The following is a 24,328-nucleotide window of genomic DNA, read 5'->3' as shown; positions in this document are numbered from 1 at the left end:
ACTGCACGGTGGCTCCCATGCATGCTATCAACACATTGCATGCTGCTGACTGCTAGCATATTCACAACATGACAATATGCTGGCTATTTCTGTAGCTTAGCATCCTGCAATGAGGACAACATAACAATTTACTTTCGTGTAATATTATTAATGTAGTAGAAGCAGCCAAAATGGTGAAGGAGCAGTTCAGAGAGACAGATGTGGCCAAAAAAATGTGAGTATGACCGAGAGAGGACTCCTGTTAGCCTGGTTAGCTCGCCGGTTATCCACACAAGTTGTTTAGGTAGTTAATATAAGAATAGTTCTGAATTGCCGGATAATTTAGTCGTACTTACATAACGTAATTGTGGAATAGAGTTGAAAGCCTCTATGGACGCATTTAAAAAGTGTGATTAATGAGTAAATAAGCTTCATTGAATCTGCATATTGGCAACTAAGTGTCACGTAAACGCTAGTGTCACCCTGTAAGCATGCGTCACCCAATAGTTCAGTAAGTTCAAGATGGGATTTTATAGGTTTTCTTGTAAGCTTTGCCTGTGATATGCTAGAAAAAGTGGTTCCAACAACAATACAGCTGTGATCAGGACACGAACGAGCCAAATACTTTAAGGAGAAAAGTTTGATTCGAATGACAAGAGGTGTGTTTGGATAAGGACAGGTGAGGCTTTCAAACCTACGAACATGGTACCAGCTGTCAAGCATAATAATGGCAGCATCATGTTCTAGAACTTTCTGCTACTAGTTTCATCCACTTTTTGACAATGTACAAAATGGATGGAGTAATAAAGGAGGAGGCCTACATTTAAATCCATTAAATATGCGTCCTGTATAATCATTATGAGAACAGTTCAAAGAAATCATTTAAAGTTCAAGATTACTATGACTATGACATTGGTTATAAACTTCTGACCAAAGCTGGACCAGAGCTCAAGCAGTCCTGCTTATGTTTTCTCTTGTTACCAACTGAGGTATTAAACTCTTTAATTTGTTTTTGCTTTATTTTATGTCATTGTTTACAGAAGCCACATCTGCTTCGGCATGAAATCTGCCGAGCAGATGCGGCAGCAGGCCCACATCCAGGTGGTCAGTAAAAATCTCTACAGCCAGGACACCAAACACACTCCACTGGCCTATGGAGTGTTGGACCACCGTATGGTATGACATGGAAGACTTTTTACTTCTGTTTGCAATGACTCAAGAAAACACCTGAGAAATGCATAAATACAGAAATACAGGGCATAAGATCTAGTTAGAAGATATACTTTTTTAAATATACATTTTGAGATTTAGGCTCAAGGCTTAATGGAAGCTGTGGTATAAAGGCATGCATATGAGAGAGACATTTTCTTTGTGTACACGTGTGTATACACTTGTATTTATGTAGTTTGCCTCTACTTTTCTAAAATTAAATAAAGGAAAGTTACTTTATGAATAAATAAGAACATAATGGTATTGTTTTAAGAGCTTTCACTCTTTATTATGACATATTTAAACATTTAACTTCAAATATTTTAACATTTGCACACTAAAGCTTCTTTTGGCTGCTCCTTTATTCACAGGGGGTTGTCACAGTGGGGAAGTCCACATGCTTGATTTTTACACCACTGAGCTCTTATATGGGTGTTTGGTAGATTTGCATTGGTGCATCAAAAACAGTCTTGAATTACCCATTGAGTTAATCCTCATATTTCAGCCTTATTTCTCCGATCTCGTGCTTTCTGCAGGGCACCAGTGAGAAAGACAGACCGTGCCTGACATGTGGGAAGAATCTGGCTGATTGTTTAGGACATTATGGCTACCTGGATCTTGAGCTGCCCTGTTTTCATGTTGGTTATTTCAAAGCCACAATAGGAATCTTACAGGTAAATCCAGTGTTTTCTTGTTGTAGTGACTAAAATATCTTACAAACCTTTCATTGTTCCAAGAGTACATGTTTAAGGAATGGCAAGGCACATTTTAAAATAGTATTTCTCCTTTAGGTGTCACTAGAGTGCCATAAATAGGCGAGAAATAAAGAGATTCTTTATTTCTTGAGTTATCATTTGTTGTATTGCCAAATGTTAAAGGTGAAATGATATGCAATGCATTTCATAATTTTAGACTTGTGAGAAACGATAATTCAGTCCCCTCTTTCTGATGGGTTGTGTATCCAGATGATTTGTAAGACATGTTCAAGGATAATGCTGACGAAAGAAGAGAAGCTGCAGTTCATGGATTACTTGAAACGGCCTAACCTGGCCTACCTCCAGAAACGTGGGCTGAAGAAGAAAATCTCTGATAAATGCCGCAAAAGGACAGTCTGTCTAAATTGTTCTGCTTTCAATGGTGAGAAGAGACCTTTCCATTTCATAACTGGTTCTTTTTAAAAGCCACCCTGACTTGATTGCTAAATCAATGTGTGTGTGTGTGTGTTTACTCTTTAGGACCAGTCAAAAAGTGTGGCCTACTTAAGATCATCCATGAGAAGTATAAGACGACCAAGAAAGTGGTGGATGCTTTTGTGTCAGATTTCTTGCAGTCCTTTGATATTGCCATTGAACACAACAAACTGGTTGAGCCACTACTGACCAGAGCACAGGTGAAGTTTTTTTACTACTAATTTCGTCATATGGCAACACATGGGTCTTATTTTAAAAAAGGACCAAAAAGTAGACCTAATATATCGACATGGCTGTGGCTTACAGTCACTGTATGGTTTATGGATAATTTAGAAAAATATTAAAAGCAATTATTTTAGATGTAAGGGATTTTTAAAATTTCTTTCTATGTATTTATTTATGTTTTAGAAAAATCGATGTATTCTTTGAACTCATTTCTAATTCCCTTTTCAGGAAAACCTGAATCCTCTGGTGGTGCTGAACCTGTTCAGGAGGATTTCTGAAGAGGACATCCCTCTGCTGCTGATGAACCCCGAAGCAGGGAAACCCGCAGACCTTATCATCACCCGTCTCCTTGTGCCTCCTCTTTGCATCCGACCGTCTGTTGTCAGCGACCTCAAGTCTGGCACCAATGAAGACGACCTCACTATGAAGCTAACAGAGATAATCTTCCTTAACGATGTCATTAAAAAGGTATCTTTCAACTGTACAGGTTAACAGCAGGGGCAATTAAGATTCATCTTCAAATCATCAATCCTTTAAAAATAAAAAGTCTGTCTGTAATAGAGTTATCAAATGTATTGTTTAATTGGAGATGTCCCACTTAACAAACTCTTCTCTTGCAGCATCGTATGACAGGAGCAAAAACCCAGATGATCATGGAGGACTGGGACTTCCTCCAGCTGCAGTGTGCCCTTTACATTAATAGTGAACTTTCTGGTATCCCCCTCAATATGGCACCTAAAAAGTGGACTAGGGGCTTTGTGCAGAGGCTCAAGGGAAAGCAAGGTATAGTGTGTAATAAAATTTTGGCTAATTTAGCAACATTTAATTAAATTTTTACTTTTTTTGGCACTTGGCAGATGTTTGCTTTTATGTTGCTTGTACATCACACTGAGAAATGAAGAGTTTAAGTATCTAAATGACTGATTTTGTCTACTCTAATGGCGACTCAGGTCGATTCAGAGGAAACCTCTCTGGCAAAAGAGTGGACTTCTCTGGCAGAACTGTCATTTCTCCAGACCCAAACCTGAGGATTGATGAGGTGGCTGTCCCTGTGCATGTGGCCAAAATCCTGACATACCCAGAGAGGGTAAATCTTCTCCCATGATTAGCAGAAATAACACTAAATACCCATTTTTGATTTTAATCCTTGTGAGTGTAATACTGTATCTGAATTTGGCTTATCTCAAGGTAAACAAAGCCAATCTGGAACTAATGAGGAAACTGGTCCGTAATGGTCCTGATGTTCACCCTGGAGCCAACTTCATACAGAACAGACACACTCAGATAAAAAGGTGAGGCTTAGGACTTTGTATTTATTTTACACCATACTCTGTTGTATTCTCTCTGCTTTAATATTTAAAATATCCTTTCTTTTTATTAGTCTATACAGCTCAAGTTCATTATTCTATTTATTTTATGTGATGATAATCTTTAGTGGGCACACATGGAATTTAAATGGTTTAAAAGTACCACTTCCCAAATGTTTATACACTGACAAAATGGAAAACCGGTAATAATCTAATTTATGACATCTATGATGTGAGAATGTCTGAAAAAGGAGCAAAGTGTTTCAGTATCGCTGCCTGTGGGCTGTTTAACTAGAAAGAGCAGATCCTGCATGTAAAGTTTCGGCTGACAAGCTGCTTGTCAGAATTCAAGATCTGTATCTTCCAAACTTTGTTATCATATCCTTTGAAGAACTGAGGCATAAATGTAATCTGAGTAGAAAACTTTCATTTAATGACTGCAGCTGAGAGGTTTTCTTGTGAATTGTTGTTGAATTTCCTTTTATTTCCCTTTTTTGTTTAGTTTTTTTTAATTAATTAATCTTTTTTATCTACTGTTTTTTGTTTGTCAGGTTTTTAAAATATGGAAACCGTGAAAAGATTGCCCAGGAACTGAGGATTGGTGATTTGGTGGAAAGGCACCTAATAGATGGAGACATCGTCCTCTTCAATCGACAGCCTTCTCTGCACAAACTCAGCATCATGGCTCACATTGTAAGATGGTTTTTTTGCCCTAAATACTTGTTAAACTGGTATTGTAACCATAATTTTCACAGCCACACAGAGAATTATTAACGTATTGTTTTTCTAATGAAAATGATAAAGAAAACAAGATTGAAAATGTTTCATACGATTCTTTTGCTGGTGTGCAAACACACACAAAACATCTTAACTAGGTTTTAGGACTCCTCGTGTTTTATCCGCAAAGATCGTAGTTTTGCGTATAGTTTTTTTGACGTTATTTCTTACTTTTTACTTGCAAAGGTTCTTTTAAACCCAGTGCTAAGTCAAGTCAATGCACGCACATCTAGAAATGTTTAAAGTAGAATACAGTTGCAGTCAAAATAATCTATTTGCACTTTTTAAAATTTAATAATTACCTGTTACACACTGAAAACATGGTTCCTGAACATGGTTCGCATTTTAGCTTTCTCTCTACTTTAAAAAAAATCTTGACTAATGAGAAATATTTTAGTTGGATCCTTTTGAATGACATAGTTTTTGGCACTTTTCAAACTAACACACAGGCCAGGGTCAAACCTCACAGGACATTTCGGTTTAACGAGTGTGTGTGCACGCCATACAACGCTGACTTTGACGGGGACGAAATGAATCTCCATCTACCTCAAACTGAAGAAGCTAAAGCTGAGGCTCTTATCCTCATGGGGGTATGTGTCATTATACTACATGGTGTTTAAACAAACTGCACACAGACAGATGTGGTTTTTGAACACATGAAAAGCTGTCTACAGGAAACTGCAGTTAGACAACTCATTATCTTTTCTTTCAGACCAAAGCTAATCTTGTCACTCCAAGAAATGGCGAACCCCTGATTGCTGCTATTCAGGACTTCCTGACAGGTCAGTGCAGTGATGTGTGGTAGCCAACTGTAGATGTTTTTGTATGATACGAGTGTCCCGGTTCTCAAAAGCATCATACATAGATGTATAATGTATGGAAATATTAAGAAAATAGTTGAAAAATCGGGAGGTATTTAAAAAAAATCCATTCTCTACCAGATGGGTGTGCAGCTTTGCAATATTTGAAAGGCACCTGTTTTTTAATTTCCCGTGAATTAACAATGTGTTTGTACTGCCTAGGTGCTTACCTCTTGACGCTGAAGGACACCTTCTTTGACAGATCAAAAGCCTGCCAAATAGTAGCGTCAATCCTTGTGGGTAAAGATGAAAGAGTTAGGATCTCTCTCCCTCACCCGGCCATAATAAAGGTACTCCACACTGCTGAGCTGGTTACATAAGTCTATATTTGTGACCCAGCACTAATAATCTATTCTGTGTCTGTCAGCCCATGGCTCTGTGGACAGGAAAGCAAATCTTCAGCCTAATCCTGAAGCCAAGTAAGGAATGTCCAGTCAATGCCAACCTACGCACCAAGGGCAAACAGTACTGCGGCAAGGGAGAGGACCTTTGTCACAATGATTCGTGTGAGTTTCTTAAGTAAAGACGTCCACCTAATGAAACCAAGTGTAAAGCTTTTGTTTGACTACATCTCACATTACAAACACGTCTTTATAGCGATGAAGTTTCAGGAGGAGGCTTTAAAGTTTGATTGTGATTGAAATTAAATACATTTAATGGATTACATTTGTTTGTCAGCAACTACCTAGAAACGTTTAATGAAGCCTGTATGAGCAGTAACATATGAGCAAAAAATAAGATTGAGTAACTGCCCGTCGCTAGGAGAGTTCATCAAATTTTAGTGTGATTCCAGAAAATGTAGCAAAAACAAGAAGCAGTAATCATGTTCCTGAAATTCCTTTGAGGTTTGAGAATGTCCTGTCAGATAGGTGTCAGGTGTCTCGAGGCGAACAGGGTGCGATGTTTTATTCACCTGGTGTTTCTATTCTGGATTTAATAGCATCGCTGTTTGTCCTATTCTTGTCATATCCCCAGTTGTGGTGATTCACAACAGTGAGCTGATGTGTGGTAGCATGGATAAGAGCACCTTGGGATCTGGCTCGAAGAATAACATTTTCTACATCCTGCTGAGGGACTGGGGACAGCTGGAGGCTGCCAACGCCATGTCTCGCTTGGCAAGACTTGCTCCTGTGTATCTCTGTAGGTGGTCTACAAGGAATTTATTACTTATTTCTTAGGTCTGATATATGCCAAGATATCTTCTAGTGTCTTGGTTTATATTAGAAAATTCAAAACCCTTTAAGAACAATAAACGATTACACAGAAGGGTTAGCCTGAAGTAATGCAGAATTATTTTTTTAACCTCAACTTTCAGCAAACAGGGGTTTCTCTATTGGAATCGGGGATGTTACACCAGGCCAGGGTCTGCTGAAGGCTAAGCAGGACCTGTTGGATGATGGCTACAAGAAGTGTGACGAATACATTGAAGCTTTGGACACGGGCAAGTTGCAGCAGCAGCCAGGCTGCACAGCAGAAGAAACCCTGGAGGTAGGCATGGACAATCTGCATCATTGCTGAAACATTTCATCACCGCACGAGACGAAAGCTTTTTCATTTAATTGATACCTTCCCACTACTTCTTGAACACCACACCAGTTGTGAGTCATTCAGTTCTATTCAATCCAGGTTTATTTACATAGTGTCGAATTACAACAACAGCTGGCTCAAGGCACTTTATATGGCAAGGTAAAGAGTTAGGAGGTAAAGAAACATAAGAGCTAAGGGAGATGGGACAAAACAAACATTTTGTCACATGCTGCAGTGGTGTGTAAACACCTGGGGAGTGAAAAGAGTTCAGTGAAGAAGAAATGCTCGGCAGCAGCAGTTTGGGCTGATAGCAGTGTAATCGACGGATGGTTCAGGTTCACCTGATCCAGCTTTAAGTATAAGCTTTATCAAAAAAGAAAAGTTTTGAGTCCTAATCTTAAAAGTAGAGAGGGTGTGTGTCTCCTGAACCTAGAGATTTATCCACAGCAGAAGGGTCTGCCTGCCACTCTGCTTTTAGAAACTCTAGGAGCCACCAGTAAGCCTGCAGTCTAAGAATGAAGACTTCTGTTAGCATAATAATAAGTCTTTAACTCCATCTTCCAAAAGCGAGCATGTGCTGTTGGAAGTAGACCTGTTGTAGAAGAACAGAAGAATTAATCAAGTGTTACAGCTGTGGTTTGGTCAGTATTTGTGTGAACGGTAGGCTCAGTTTCATGTTCTTAGCTGACATGAGTGGCACCTGGTGTTGTCCCCTGCAGCTATAGTCAATCTGGTTCAAGGTTTGTGCATTCAGAGATGCTGTTCTGCCTTCATTGGTTGTAATGTAAAGTTTATTTTGCCTTCCTATTAGCTTGAAGCAGCCTGGCCATCCTCTGTCCTGACAGAGTCATTTTCAGCTAGAGAACTGGAGCTCACTGGATGTTTTAAATTGCTTTTCTTCTCCATTCTGATGCAGCTTCAGCAGATCATCTTGACCATTTCTACATGCCTAAATGCATCACGTTCCTGCCATATGATTGGCTAATTAGACATTTACATTAATGAGAAGATGGACAGATGTAACTAACAAAGTGGTCTGTGGGTGTGCAAAGAAAAGAAGCAAATTGTTCGATTCATTTATGTTATGGGTTTACATTGCAGGTAATAGACCAAAGAGGATGGCAATCATTACCTCAGTAGTAAAGGCCCAGATGCACACAGAAAAATTAGTCTTCTCTCATTCCACTGATGGATAATAGATAGAAAGTAGGTTTGGTGACAAAGATGCTATTTTCAGTGCAATTCATGTTGCCAAGGAACAAAGAGTATTAAAGTTTTTCTTCCGCACTGGCAAATTAACAGAGTGACATGGCGAACAAGCAGTCTGGCTCTCAATCCAGTTGATGTGGAAACTACCAAAAAAAAAAAGAAAATGAGTCCATGACAAGGTTCCATCCTGCAAACCTTGAACTGACTGCTTGTGTTCGAGAAAGTTGGAATCAGTTTAAGGCCTTAACTCAAACGGTTAAGGTCATTATAAAAGCCCAGGGAGGAGCAACAAAGTACCTGATCTGATGTCTTTTGTTTTTTTATGAATCCCTATTCCTTTTTTCTTCCTCTGCTTTGATTGGAAATTAACACACCATTAATTGATATATCTAAATTATAAGTTTTTTGAGGTTATTAAACCAATGTCATTTTTTGTCATATCTGTTATTTATTAGCTAAAAACCTGAGAAGAAAGCTGAATGAACATCATCCAGATGTGGTGATTTCATTATTTTCTCGCATGTTATAGCTCAGTAGGTAAAGTGGTCGCCCCATGATCGGAAGGTCGGCGGTTCGAATCCACTTAACGGCTACCCTGAGGTACCCCTGAGCAAGGTACCGTCCCTACACACTGCTCCCCGGGCGCCTGCTTAGTGGGCTGCCCACTGCTTCACTGAGTGAATGGGTCAAATGCAGAGAAAAACAAGTAATTTCCCCATGGGGATCAATAAAGTATCCATTATTATTATTATTATTATTATTATAAGCGCTGCCAGTAAAACCCAAAACTTTTCTTCAGTTTCTCAACAAATTGACTTTTTACGATCTAATTTCTGTATCTCTTGTCTTTCCAATATTTCCTGTTTGTCTGCACCTTTTGTTCAATAAAAGGCACAAATACTTCCAAAATTGTTCAAGCTCTGAAATCGACTTGACGGTAGGCTGCACATTGGCAACAACTGACCTTAAATAAGATCTTCACTGACCGATAGTCGTCATATCGCAGAGGGGCCATTTCCAACGATGATCCGTCCAATCATCGGGGTTTTCATAGGCTGAGAAAGAGCAATGTGTTTGGGCTGGGCTAGTTTTTGGAGAGTACAGCACGAAATCCAGTTTGTCTGTGGAAGCTTAAAAAGTAATGTTGAATGCTGTGATTTGTTCTGTTCATATTTATAGGCTCAGAAAGTTTCACAAGATTTTATTTAAGGTATTGAAGAAAAGGAAGTGTGATATTAAATTTTTATTTTGTGTATAAGAGAAGACCAAAAAAGGATAGATGTTGGTGTGCCATCTTTCAAGATCATTTTGTGTGTGTTTGTTAAAAGGCTCTCATCTTGAAAGAGCTGTCTGTCATCAGAGACCGAGCTGGTAGTGCCTGTCTAAGGGAGCTGGACAAGAGCAACAGCCCTCTAATTATGGCTCTCTGCGGGTCCAAAGGTAAGCTAACTGGAAAGCAAACAAAACAAATCGTAAAATCTTCATATAAATGGTCGATGAAGGTGTTGCCGTGTCTACGTGCAGCTGGAAAAAAATATTTTGAAGAGCTCTGAGACACAAAGTGGCTTCTTCTTCTTGTCAATACAATATTTACATGGATGGATGTTTTTTTTAGCTCTTTGTAATGGTAAATAGTGAAGGACTTGACAGAAAAACTGTAAGACAGGAACCAAAAGAGCCTGGTTACATAATCAGATAATACCACAACAGTCACATTTTTGTCAGGCTTATTAGCACTAACAGACTTACAACGACACTCAAGGACTCAAAGGACAAAAAGCTATTATAGAAGTTATACAGTTATGTGTATATTATGATTGAAAATTCATAATCATTGCTGCCAGAACAAGAAAACATAATCTTAACTCAAAGGCAATAAAGAAGTAAAATTTCTTCCATTCATATGCACTCAGAGCCTGATTGTTACTGTCAGAAGACAATTTATGTTAACATACTTATACACCATAAAATCCAGGAATATGCTGGCAGTGTTGTCCGTTAGCTACAACATTCTAACGAGGATGGCGTTGAAAGGTGGGCAGACACAGGAGTTTTATTAAACGTGTGATATGCTAACAGACACTGCATTTTAAATGACAGTTTTAATTGGCCTCACTGCACAGCCAGAATCTGCGAGTGTTCTCTCTTCACAAATCAGCTACAAGAAATCACAAAGTGAAGCTCGCATTGAGCATAAATACAAGGCTCAAGGACACTTTTGTCCACCGCTGGCTCTAGTTGAGTGTTTTGGTTTTTCTTTTCTTACTATATGATTTCAAACAAAGTCCAATATATTGGGTATTGCAGACACAGCCATGGAAATAATGACACACTGTCTTCAAATAAAGTGTGTTACAGCCCTGTCACAGCACAGTTACAGCCCTAATCTTTAATGTTTGAACTAACTTTAGTAGCATTAGTTACATTTAACATTTTATAACACTGTTCATGAGCTAGGCCCTGCGTCACCATGTGAACAGGTGGATGTAAGATTGCTATATTTCTTGTTTGCATGACAAAACTCAGTAGGCTTGATAAGCTGTTAATAAAGAGACCGTTAAACTACAGTGTTTCTAGTTGATAGATTTTTCAGGGCTTGCCAACCTGTTAAGTGCTAAATTGTTTAGTGTGTCTCACTTTTTCATCTGTCCCTGCTGTGTAACGCAGGATCCTTCATTAATATATCTCAGATGATTGCCTGTGTGGGCCAGCAGGCCATAAGCGGCTCTCGGGTACCTAATGGGTTTGAGAATCGCTCCCTGCCTCACTTTGAAAAACACTCAAAAGTAAGACCTTATTTATTTGTTTTAATTGTGTTACTATGTATTCCTTAAGTGCCATTCATGTTGTAGTTCTGGATCTGTTTTTTGTGATTTATTAATCAGTTAATTGTTGAGGCTTGTTCTTGTAACTGGAGATTATATGCTACAAACTTTGGTGTTTGACTGTAGACCTGATGTGTTGCATCCAAGGCTCTGACGCACTTTGATTATTTCGTAGTATTATTTCATTGTGCTACCCCTGCATCCAATACTCCAAAAGCTTTCATCAATTCTAGTCTCATTATGTTTAGTCTCTTTGCTTCTTTTTTTTTTCTGAGAAAATAACAGTGCAACTGGATAACAGTTTCTTAGAGTACTCAAAGCTCTATTAATAGCTCACTGATGATTTCTCTACAGCTGCCTGCTGCTAAAGGGTTTGTGGCCGACAGCTTCTATTCCGGTTTGACACCCACAGAGTTCTTCTTCCACACCATGGCTGGTCGAGAGGGTCTGGTGGACACTGCGGTGAAAACTGCAGAGACTGGGTACATGCAGGTAAAGCTTTTTGGACCCATTTCTTTTGAGCCTTTTCACACAGTTCACTTCTGACGACTACTGCTGACACTGAGTCGCTGCAGGTCTTTACTTTGTCCCCAGGATGCTAGCATTTTTTTTGCGTGTTATATTTTAAGTTTTTATTGATTTTTTTTTTTCTTCCCCCCCCCCCAGCAAATTTTCTATTGCACAAAGTAATATTGCCTGTTTCAGTGTTTTATTTATTAATCCATGAGATCATATAAAATTGTGAAAAAAGGAAAAATGTCATCCCACATTCTCCTTGCAGTACGTCGTGTTAAAAAAGCCTCATTCCCATAATTTAATTTATTTTTTAAATCAGTCTAACTTTGCACATTAAATATTAAGATTTCATAGTATGTAATATTATTATATAATCATATCTGGAGCACTTTCATCATAGCTAATTAGGGTTTCTTATTCATTTACGCGGACTGTGGTTACACACTCATAGTGCAGTGTTGATGCAATTTGCAGTTCCATCGCATGTGTCAGTGTCATTATTATTTTGTGTCGTTTCTCTGTATTTTAATAGAGGCGTCTGGTGAAGTCTCTGGAGGATTTGTGCTCACAGTATGACCTCACAGTACGCAGTTCAACAGGCGACATCATCCAGTTCATTTATGGTGGTGATGGCCTGGACCCCGCTGCAATGGAGGGGAAGGATGAGCCACTGGAGTTTAAGAGAGTCCTGGACAACATTCGGGTGAGTTAATCAGAAATCGACAGCTTGACAAGCAGTCAATTTCTGTGCACTAAATATGTGCGAACCAGAGTAGAAGTTAATTTCTTCAGCCTTAAAATAACCCTTATTCTTTGTTTCTGTTGCAGTCACGTTTTAATTGAATATTTGTCGGCCATTTTCATATAGTTGAACTTTCATAAATTGTTTATAGTTATAGTTTGCCTTTTAAAAGATCTCCTTATTTCATCTGGTTTATTTCAAGGAGTAATTTTAAGATGAAAAAGCCGTGAGAAGCCACTTACTCTGGATAAACAAGAGTCCTTCTCATTTAGCTAAAAAATTCAGTGCAGGAATTAATGGGGTAAAAAAAAGGCGTAAGCACATCCCAGCCTTTAGAATCTCAATCTGATATGTGTTGATGATTTCATGCGTTTATATAAGCAGTGGTACGATTTATGTAATGTAACCTTTAATTGTTTTGCCTTGACGCATGCTCATGCCCAGTTAAGGAAATCCCAAAAAGTTGATTCTGTTCATCTTTATATTTCATCCCATGTTCTTTAGATGAGTAACAAAATGTTTCTCCTACCAAAAACGCTACGTCCAGATGAACAGAATCAACTTTTTAGGACCTTTATTGTTTTATTGTAGTCAATAATGTAGACATAGTACATTTGACAACTTTCAGCCCCCCCACAGTCATTATTTTAGCTTAAAAGTACATTTTCTAGGGTTGCGTAAAGGACATCATCCATTTAGAATCAGCCTTTTCTATTCATTGTATTCAACTTGATAAAGATTAGTTTGACTCTTCAACCATTTAAACTTTTAAAAACAGTTGCTTGTTCCTTCCTACAGCTGTCAGTGTTAATATCATTGCTTTATTGTAGCAATGACCATGATATTTTAATATTAAAGCAGACATGAAGTTTCTGAAAAATCTAATGTTTCTGCAACTCCTTCTTGGACCCGGTGACTGGTATGATGTGTTACTAATTCCAGAAGGTGGCAGTAATTCACCCACAGGTTACGACAGAAAAACATCTTACTAATTACGAGTTATCTGTTTAAAAAGCCAGGTACTTTGATGTTATAGGCTACTCTACAGACAAAAGTGAAATGCAAACCCAAATACTATGACCGAAAATGTTCATCAAAGTCCTTCAAGTAATGAAAAAACATCTTGCACTGAGATAAAGCGCAAACTATGTAAAGGTAACAGATGGGCTGTGGTCAAATGGCACTAGTCTGATCTCTGCTCTCCAAACCTTGACTGTACAGGTAATTTGTTACCACCTTGTGGGCAATTGGGTGTTACACAAACTAAAGGCTCAACTGACCACTTGAATTCAGCGGATTAGCTGAGACTCCACCCACTAAACATGGCAACTCCAGGGTACAAGAGCCCAACGTAATGTCGGCCATAGTGTAAACTCTTAGACTTTAAAATGATTCCACAAGGCAGTGGATGTACATTGGCTACGTCCATCTTTAATGTGTACTTTGTCAAATATACACACAAAAAAGCTGTGATTAAAAAACAAACATAGTTTAATTAAAAAAGGCACATTTTATGGTTTGGAGTACTGGTTTTGTTCAGCAGTACTGAAACTATTTGAATATTAAAATGTTGCTGTTTTCTTTTCCTGCTACTGTAAACAGTCTGCTTTTGAGCTGGAGAGGCAAAAAACAAACAGCTGAATAGTTGAAATTGCAGCCAACTAATTTCTTACTAACATATTTTTCAGAATTTCTGACCTTGTAAGTGTTTAAAATGACTCAAATCAGTTTACTCTGCCCGCTAAACTGCCTTCCACAGAGAATCTTTGAACTGACCTGTAGGATTAACGATTAATTGCTCTATTCACCGTCAGGTCATGTCTCATGTGTACACAATCTGCTGCTTGTCATTGAGGTTAAAAGCGTTGTTGTTTTTCTGAAATCACTCTCTAAGATCCAAATAGAAATCACAAGCTTGCAGCATTAGAGGTTCCATATCTCTTAAACGAGGTCTTTTTAACTAGGATAACCAGCAGAGAACAAATACAGCTTTTTGCCAGTAATGTTTCAAATAATTACGATAATTTAATGAGTTTAATACATTTAATATGAATCTGTTACTGGAAAGGTGTTCTGATTTGATCCGCTCATTGCCAAGGGCTGTCAAGTCTGTAGACAAATTTTTAAAGGATAAATATGAAAAAAATAATTAGAGTGGCTGTCTTTTACATATTATATGCTCAAAGCACTGACCCTTAAACTGGGACAGAAAGTATATAGTACATTTTCTTCATGTTCACTTTGAAGCATTTTCAGCTGCTATTAATATCAACCATCATGAGCTATTTACAGCTGAACTGTGAGTGCTTCTGATCTTCTCTGTTCCTCCCAGGCGGTCTACACGTGTCCAGATGAGCCTGCACTGAGTCAAAACGAGCTGGTCCTCACTGCAGACGCTATCATGAAAAGAGCTGACTTCTTATGCTGTAGAGACAGCTTCTTGGAGGTAAACCCATCACAGTATTTGGTTAACAATGTTTTATAGATTTTTTTTTTAATTAGGAAATTATGGCATAGCTTATTATGCTTATTATAGCGTAGCTTATTATGAATAGAGTTTCAATTGAAACTGATTCACAGTAAGCTTAGTGGTTATATTAGATGTTAAAATAAGCACGAAAGTAGCTAGGTAGTGTTTTTCTTGGGAATTGTAAATCATGACTACTTACCACTTTTCTGCCATGTAACTGCAGCAGTAACCTCCATCCATCCTTGGCTTTTGCACCACCTGATTTAGTTATTTGGGTAACATATCACTGGCTTGTAGTCTGTGTTTTTCGTCAGGTGATGGAACAAAATTGTTTCCACCTTTAGCGAGAACAGGTTAAGTATTATGCTTAGTTGGAGTTTCTTGAAGAAGCTCCCTTTTTAGGTACCAAGTTATTATCAGAGGCTGACACATAACTGTTATTTGCAGACATGCCTGAGGTTGTGCACTAGGCAAATGGCCTTGCTATAGCACTAATATCGTGATATGACAGTTTTAAATGAATAAACATAAGAATTTATGCTGGTATTATGGTGGATTGATATGATATAGCACAACGCTTAGAGGCCACAATATCAAATACACTGAGATAAAAATTCAAAATAAGCAACAACAAACTGTTTTTTATTTAGGGTATGAGAGGCTAAGAGTATGTTTTTATTTATTTATTTTTGTTTTGTTTGGTCTTTGTTCTTTTTTCTTTTTTCTTTTTTTTAGTAAAATGTAGCACACATCAGATCTTTGGTTGAAACGGAAGACTGATAATACATGTCCTTTGTAGTCTGTACTTAGAGGAGTCGGACGGTTGGAATAAGTCAGGCGTGCCAAATCATTTAAACTGCTCTGTTCCTCGTTCTGCAGCCAGATGTAACCCTATAAGACAAAATGAATCAATATGTTGATCAATTATTAAATCATTCACTGTTGGAAGTGAGAGGGAGCCTTAATAATATTCTCCAGAAAAAGCTGAAAAGTAGTTTTTACCAAATGATACCAAACGAGAATGCATAATTACTTTGTTGTGGACTAGCCGAATAATTCATTTAGTGCCTTTGTGAGTAGGGCTGTGCGATATGACCAAAATCTCATATCCCGATATAAGAATTCTATCGTCCGATAACGATATGAATCACAAAAATGTAACATTTTCTGTAAATTCTGTGAATCTCGGGCAGCTCGACTTTCTGGAAGTGTTTCCAGCTGCGCGTCATGTTGCTGGAGTCGAGTGTTTTAACAGATGCATGAAACTACATTATTAGACATAAGTTGTAACGGCCGCCGTTTTATTTTTCAGTATTTATTACACGGCGTGCTGCGGGGAAAAGCCTGTTCTAACGTTTGAGTCTAAGGTTTATTTTTTTAGCACCTGGCGGCTCTTTTTTAATTCTCATCCGTAAATAATCTGCTCTTTCAGGTGATTCAGTTTATTTTGAAAAGTCTCAACAGGATCTTGAGCTTTATAGTGAAAGGTTTATGTGGAACATAAACAAGCGGACACGCGATGGTGTTACCGTCGTTGTTGCTAACCACAACCCATAAAAACAGGCGCTTGTCCGTCCTAGTGTGGTTATATTAAATATAAGAGAAAGAGAGAACTTTAAGAAATTAATATAGCCACTACAGTGACCATCAAAACGATGAAAAAATATTAATAATAATAATAATTTTTAATCAAATACAGAGAGACATGCTGTCATCCAAACCCAAAGCCAGCTGCATGCAGTTAATGGGTTTTCTGATGGTAACAAACATGACTCTTTTCCCTTTTATGAAGGAATTAACTGACACAGGCGCAGAGAAGTACCTGGAGGTACAGTTATCAAGCATGCGGTGAATTTTGAATGGCGTGTCAGTGACAATTGGAAATCATTAATGGAATAATCCTGGTGATGCTGTTGTATAATAAAACAGCGCCTGATGTTGTTCTGTACTGATTTTCCAACATCTGATTGCTCATTTTAAAGTGTTGCTGATGTTTAAAAAAAGACTTGTCAGTGTGTTGTACTGGGCGCTTGAGTTCTCCACTCCTTAACAGTTTGTGATTTCTAACAGCTGCATGACAGCAGCATTTGTTGTTGAGGATATGTTTGAGTTTGGAGGTGGAATTTATTCTCTCCTCTCTACTTTAGGAAATAAAGAAATTCATTAAGAGCATTTCAGAAAGGATCAAGAAGACTAGAGACAAGTACGGCATCAATGACAATGGGACTAGTGAGGTAGGTGTCACGCAAGGCTTAACAAACTTCAGCCTCACAGCATTTGAAAAATAATTGGTATTCTTTCTGTCTTGTATTTACAGCCAAAGGTTCTTTATCAGCTGGATCGTGTAACTCCTACCCAGCTGGAGAAGTTTCTTGAAACCTGCAGAGACAAATACATGAGGTACAAGACTCATATCCAAGTTTGAGGCTTGTTATTTTTGTTTCTCGGCTCCATCTGTCCATCCATCCTTCCATTAGGTAACCACAGAGCCAAAAATGGTTGCTCTTTGGTTTTTAATCATAAAAAAGTCCCTGTTACTACATACGCAGCCCAAAATATAGAGAACAATTGAGAGGAAATTTGTAATCAATTCTGATTGTGCTTCAAAAAGCTTTAAAGTAGTTGAAGCTGGGGAGGAATGAACAACTCATCTATTTTAAGAAAATGAAAAGGCAATGCAACAAACACTTAGAAGTGTACTGAAAGGTTTATTGAAAGTTTGGTAAGGATGTGGAGGTGCCAGAAATATTCACTCAAAACCAAACTATAATGGTTGTACTAGAGAAAAAGTCAGAAGGCTTTATGCCATCAGAAACCGTGCAGAGTGACTGGCCATCATTGTTCCTTTGACAGCACTGCGCTAAACTCTGCTGGAGCTTGAAATAGCATGCTGTGTTAACCATGTTTTTTGTGATTTCTGTTTTTAGAGTCAGCCTGGGGTTAAGATTTCGTTTTATTTTTTTAAGTGGTTGACTTTGTTTCCCAAATGATCATTCATCTTTTCTGAGAGCTGCTAAAATGACATTAGTTTAAATGCAACTCCAATTTTACTTGTCAGTTTGATGAAAGCTGATTCAGCTTAGAGACTCTGTCTTGTAATATATATATATATATATATATATATTTTTTTTTTTCTTTTCGTTTCTCGATAGAGCTCAGATGGAGCCAGGATCAGCAGTTGGGGCCCTTTGTGCCCAGAGCATTGGAGAGCCGGGTACTCAAATGACACTAAAAACCTTTCACTTTGCCGGTGTTGCATCAATGAATATCACTCTAGGAGTGCCTCGCATCAAAGAAATCATCAACGCCTCCAAGAACATCAGGTATGATATTCAATTATGGAGATGTCTCATTATATTCCCTCTGTCATTTGCGCCAAGGACAAAAAGACAAATATACCTCACAATTCAAAGTTGGCCATGGGCTTTGTCTTGATGTCTTTGTAACATCGCTGAAAATTACTGCTGCAAGATGGAGTAAGAACGATTTCAAGACCTCCGCCTTCCTGAATGGAAGCAATTCTTCTGTTTGACATTTACTGTCAGACGCCAGTGCTGGATTTTGCAGCTCTAAAGCTGCCCATTCCACTTTTATTGTGAGAATATATTTGATCACTTGCTTCAATCCATGGCTTACACACAGAATTAGAGCAGTTAGCAGAGTAAGCTATGCTTGCCCATGGTGTTTTGTGTCACAGTAGTGAATACATCCCTAATTTGTTTTGAATTATCTATTGAAAATCCACTCAGCACTCCTATAATCACGGCTCATTTGGATGTGGAAGATGATGCTGACTTTGCCAGGCTGGTGAAGGGGAGAATTGAGAAGACTCTTCTAGGAGAGGTAACCTGAACCAATCAGATTTCCCTCCCTTTTATTTACAAATCAAAGCTTTGAAATCATTACTAAGGGATGTCAATGGTTCAAGTAGAGGTGTTGTTTTAAAAAAAAAAAGAAAAGAACAAGCTGTACAGAGCTGTAATAAGGTAGGTTCTCATTTTGTCCTTTACAGATTTCTGAGTACATAGAAGAGGTTTTCCTTCCAGATGACTGTTTCATCTTGGTGAAGCTGTCACTGGAGAGAATAAGACTGCTGCGACTGGAGGTACCACAGCTTTATTACTTTTACTCCCACTTTGTGTGAACATCTCAGGCACTTCCCCCTCCTTTCACACATCTAAATTAGTTCTGAATTAGTGCACCTGGGATGTTAATCTATAGTTTTAATTGTCATTTTACGTAAGCTGGGATACCGTTGTGCTTGTAAAAGTACGTATGAGGCCTGGGAACTCGGGGATAATGTTAAAACGGACTGTCCAGCGCTGCTTAGACTTCGTTGTGTCCTCATTTCTACTATTTTTAGCTTCTCAATTATATTTGAAGAAGAAATAATGTTCATTTTTATACCTTCAAGGTTGATTTCAGGATGTAATTCATCCTGCATATTTTCAGTACATGTTGGGGTTTTGGTTGAACTGCTTTAGAATAAGGGAAAATCAAAACATATGTTTTTATACTCTCACTTTTTGCTTTATGTGCAGTTACAGATAAGTCTGCATAGCTTAAACCATTGGAACACTGAATTCTTTGTTTTCTCTACCTACTAAAATATGATAACACTGCATTTCTTTAATAGTAGCAGCTACAGCACAGTGCTCTGACTCATGAGTGCCTGCAGGTTAAAGAGAAGTGCGTTTTGTGCGGCGTGGAAAAGAAAACAAGCTGTGCCTTTGATTTCTCGTCTCTTCTCAGGTAAATGCAGAAACGGTGCGTTACTCCATCTGCATGTCTAAACTGCGAGTCAAACCGGCAGACATCGCTGTACACGGGGAGGCGGTGGTGTGCGTGTCTCCTCGAGAGAACAGCAAAAGCTCCATGTACTATGTGCTGCAGTCACTAAAAGCAGAACTTCCCAAGGTGAGAATGTCACGTGTGCAATGGTTGTTTTCTTTTGTGCACACATGCTTTCTGTGTGCAAATTGAATTCAAGGTCAAGGCCGGTCAGGGCTTCTTACCTATGGAAAATTCATGTTTAGAAAGCACAGATGCTGCACTGTGATTTCTGCCGATGTCTGAGAATACTGTATGGATGTGGAGCAGCTGAACACTGGATGGCAAATTTGTTCCTTTGTGATACTGGGCTTTATAAATTACACTGAATTGCCTTTTAGTTTAATTGCTCTGTTCAATAAAATATTTAAGAGTGTTTTACACTGGACCTGTTGTGCTCATTTTCACTGCTTTACTTTTATTCTTTCACTCTGGTTTAAGCACTAAGTCATGCAGCGTTACTCCATTAAAGTATATTTATTGTGTTCTTGGCCTTGGTGGAAACCTTTAGTTCATCCTTTATTTAAGAGCAAAAATCAACTTTATTTTCTCTGCCTTCCTCCTTCCCTTTGAGCTGACTTTCTTATCATTATCTTACCCTTGTAAACAGATGGTCTGAGCAGCAGGTGGGAAAGGCTGCTGTGAAAGTGATAACCATATTAAACCTTTAACATAAAGTGTATCGTATTTCATATCATGTCTTGGGTTTTTGAGGCCCCTACATCATCAGTGTGATTATTTATTAACTCTAACTGTGACCCCCCCATTATGTTTTTGAGAAATAAATTGACCCATAAAAACAATATATGCATTTAACTTTATTGTTGATGTTGTTATTGTGTTGTTTTGTTTCTTTGTTTGTTTTTACCTGAAGGCTCAATAAACTCCTCGGTTTAAAAAATATATATATAATTGAATTTTTTGGCCGTTATTATTTTGGTAAAGATTTAATATGTCACTGTGAATGTATGACAGAATATACTTTTCAGTACATGTTCTGAACTGTTTAATGCTTAAAGTGCTCTCAAAGCAGGGATAACATGGAGTCCTGTGTATTTTCTTGTCTTAACTGTTTGCACTTACTCATTTGAAAGGTGGTGGTTCAAGGGATACCGGAGGTTGCCCGAGCTGTCATTCATATTGACGAACAGAGCAGCAAGAGTAAGTACAAACTCCTGGTGGAGGGGGACAACCTGAGAGCGGTTATGGCGACACATGGCGTGAACGGAAGTAGGACCACTTCAAACAATACTTATGAGGTATGAGTCTTTTTTTTCCCCCCAGTGTCAAATGTTTGTACATCATACATTTTTATTGATATAAAAAAAGAAGAATGGGGTGCAGAGGTTTTATGGTGAATTTTCTTTTATGCACACAGGAGGCTCAAAAGTATACATACAGGCTCAAATATATACACAGGCTTGTAAAATGGACCGATTCTTATATAGTGCTTTTCTACTCTCCTGGAGTACTCAAAGCGCTCTATACAACATGCCTCATTCACACCAGCTCATACAAGCACATCTAAAGTGCAAACTAATGAACATTCACACTCCGATGAACACATCAGGGGGCAACTTGGGGTTAGTATCTTGCCCAAGGATATTTGTCATGCAGACTGGGAAAGCCAAGGATCGAAGTGCCAACCTTCCAATCAGTAGCTGATCTGCTCTACTATCTGAGCCGATGGCTTTAGCAAATTGCATCTTGACCACAATTTTGGCTGAATATCTGCCCACTCTTGGGAGAATTGGTAGAGTTGATTGAAATTGGTTGGTTTTCTGCACAGACCCTACGTTTAAGCACAGTTTAGAAATTACAGACCCAACCATTATGCCACCAGGGTTAGCTGCCACCTGTCAGCTGTTACAGCACTCTTTGATTTTCTTGTTGTTGGAATGGTTAAATGCTCAGAAATGGGTGTTTGTGTGCCCAATTCCTTTTGTTTTTAAAGTTATTAAAGATGTGTCTTGAACACTTATTTACCCTGGAAAAATAGCAAGTGAAAAAAATTATTAGAAGCCCAAAATTAACAGGCTATTCATTCCCATGATGAGAGTAGGATCACTCTGAAAATCCAAGCTGAAGATTTAAAAAGAAAAAAACTGCACAACTGAAGCATTAACATTTTTGCTGTCATTGATGGGCAAAAACATTTGCACAGTTTTTCATTCACTTTTAATTAAATTGTCATCATATTTGTGTCTAATATTGTCCCTAAGTGTTATCGTTTGGTTAGAAATTAGTAGAAATATGTGTTAGAGGCTCATCAAGTTTTCTTGTTATATGATACAAGTTAAATAAATTAATTAATAAATTAATTAAGATAAGCAAAGCTAGTTTAAAAGTGTTTCAGCCTAGATCAGTTCTCACTACTTTGCATTAATGCTTTTATCTAACAACACAAAGCCTGGTCCATGACACACAGGCTGTGAGACAAAAGGACTCTAAGAGAGCTGGAAGTTGTTGCTGCTGCTACACTGAGTATTCAGCTGTCCTTGTAGGCTGGCAGTTTTTGATATTTCATCACTCAAATGGAGCACTAAGTTTTCTAATACATCCACTCTTGTGCGTTTAAAATAAATAAATGAATTTCTTGGATGAACCTGTTGGCTCAAAGTGCATGAAGTAACGGACACGTTTTAAAATGTCAACTGTAAAAAAAAAAAAAGAAAAAAAAGAAGGAAAACAATCGCATAAATTATGCCAGCTGAAGGAACTGAGAACACTTTCAATTGGCTGTGGGGAGTCTGCATCAGGGCTTTTTAAAATGTGTTTGTTTTTTAAACAAGCTTTTCTGTGCACTTGATAGGTCGAGAAGACCTTGGGCATTGAGGCTGCTAGATCCACAATCATAAACGAGATTCAGTACACCATGGTGAACCACGGAATGAGCATTGACCGACGTCACGTCATGCTTCTTGCAGATCTCATGTCCTATAAGGTAAGAACCGCTGATCTACATACATTACATGAATTAATATCCTTTCATCTCCTTGTAGGGGAACTAATGTAACCATCTTCTATCCTTTAAGGGTGAGATCCTGGGAATCACCAGGTTTGGTTTAGCAAAAATGAAGGAGAGTGTCCTCATGCTGGCTTCTTTTGAGAAGACAGCCGATCATCTCTTTGATGCTGCCTATTTTGGACAGAAGGACTCAGTTTGTGGTAAGCTGCTGTTTCATCTGCATAATGAAATTGATCTTCGTGACTTGACTGGCCTGTTAACATCCCCCTGTGTTCCTGTTTCAGGTGTGTCTGAGTGTATCATCATGGGGATTCCAATGAATATTGGAACAGGACTATTTAAACTGCTTCACAAGGCTGACAGAGATCCCTCTCCAGTCAAAAGGCCTCTCCTCTTTGACAATCCAGACTTCCATTTATCTTTGATCACATAGCATCAAAGGACAAAACAGCAGGGATATTTAAAGGTTTTTTTTTCATAGCTGACAAATATTATCTTCAACTAGTACAGAAGTGCCTGCCAATGTGTCACATCATTTTCTGTTTGGGGATTTAACAGAAAATGGGATTGTGTATTTTTGTTGGTTGATAAACTGTGAGAAGACTGAATTTCATTTTAAAAGGCTAGCAGCGCTCCAGGTAGAATTACTTATTTAAGTTAAATTTTGGGTAACAGCAAAAAAAGCAAAAATGTAAACACTTTAAGGTCATAATCTTGTGTTCCTGCACTGATCACACTGTGAAAAACATTGTTATAAACAGGTGTCTCGCTAACATGAGAAAGATTACCTCTTAATTATGAAACAGAATGGATTTCTTCTGTGTTGGTACTTAGTTTTGCATAATATATGAACTGCTTGCATCTTAGCGTTGCAGCTTCTCCCACATCGCAAAGCTCATATTTGGTTGTTTGACATTTTTATTGGGTTTATTTTTTCTTCAACATTCAGTTCAAGAGAAGTTCAGTTTCAGTTCAGAAGTTGATCTTTTTACATCTTGTAAGAAACCTGTTCTTATAATAATGTAAATAATGTAATAAATAAATTACTCAAAGCCATGTTCTTTGGTATTTACAGTGATTTCTACAGCAGTGTTTTAGGGTCATACCATCCAATTTAGTGTGCTATTTTTTTTATTTTATTTGAGTAGCCTCAATTTACAACTGTGTCTTTTTAGAGTCCTTATTAGTGTTTTTTTTCATTGTATCTAGTGCCTCTGACCTCCCCTCTAGTACTGTTGACCTCCCCTCCCCTGCTGTGACTTTGGGTTAACACTGGAATCCAGCCATCCAGTGGAAGGATTATATATGAGGAGAGGTAAAAAGAAGTTCCACTTTGCACCATTCACACTTAAAGCTATAGCCCACTGAGACTCACCAGATAACCTAACGCATACGGTCACCTGCTGAACAAGTGAGCTAAATTGGCACCTTCTTATTAGTTTACCTTTAACTGATTAATTCACTCAAGCTGCTCTGATGGCAGCTGTAGCTTGGCTGATCCCCAGTTTCTTTCATTTGAATGTCTGTTACTTGAAGTAGCTGCAAATAAGCACTCATATGACTGTATAGCCTAAAAGCTCATGGTTAAAAAGCGCTTTTAAATGGCCTCCTTATATTTCTAAATTAAGAATTTGAGTGCAGTTGCATTCGCTGAAACTAATGTGTAATGGCTAATGAGTTATCTTTGTGCTTTT

General features: G+C 38.2%; 1 protein-coding gene across 1 annotated transcript; it reads left to right on the top strand.

Annotated features, from left to right (window-relative positions):
• Nucleotides 1-23,690, top strand: polr3a (polymerase (RNA) III (DNA directed) polypeptide A). The gene is made up of 31 exons (XM_026178514.2): nt 1-214; nt 1,020-1,155; nt 1,725-1,862; nt 2,154-2,325; nt 2,424-2,578; nt 2,832-3,071; nt 3,224-3,386; nt 3,554-3,690; nt 3,792-3,895; nt 4,462-4,603; nt 5,137-5,277; nt 5,400-5,469; nt 5,710-5,837; nt 5,915-6,053; nt 6,523-6,687; nt 6,863-7,035; nt 9,612-9,723; nt 10,951-11,069; nt 11,463-11,600; nt 12,157-12,327; nt 14,699-14,812; nt 16,984-17,070; nt 17,154-17,236; nt 17,989-18,159; nt 18,586-18,679; nt 18,849-18,941; nt 19,589-19,753; nt 20,761-20,925; nt 22,479-22,610; nt 22,702-22,834; nt 22,919-23,690. The coding sequence occupies exons 1-31, from the start codon at nt 171-173 to the stop codon at nt 23,065-23,067; spliced, it is 4,173 nt and encodes a 1,390-aa protein (XP_026034299.1). The 5' UTR covers nt 1-170; the 3' UTR covers nt 23,068-23,690.
• Nucleotides 23,691-24,328: the final 638 nt, after the last annotated feature.

The sequence above is a fragment of the Astatotilapia calliptera genome, chromosome 8 (assembly GCF_964374335.1).
Source record: "Astatotilapia calliptera chromosome 8, fAstCal68.1, whole genome shotgun sequence".
NCBI classification, from domain to species: Eukaryota; Metazoa; Chordata; class Actinopteri; order Cichliformes; family Cichlidae; genus Astatotilapia; species Astatotilapia calliptera.
The sequence above is the reverse complement of the archived record's forward strand: the minus strand, read 5'-3'. Positions and strand labels throughout refer to the sequence as shown.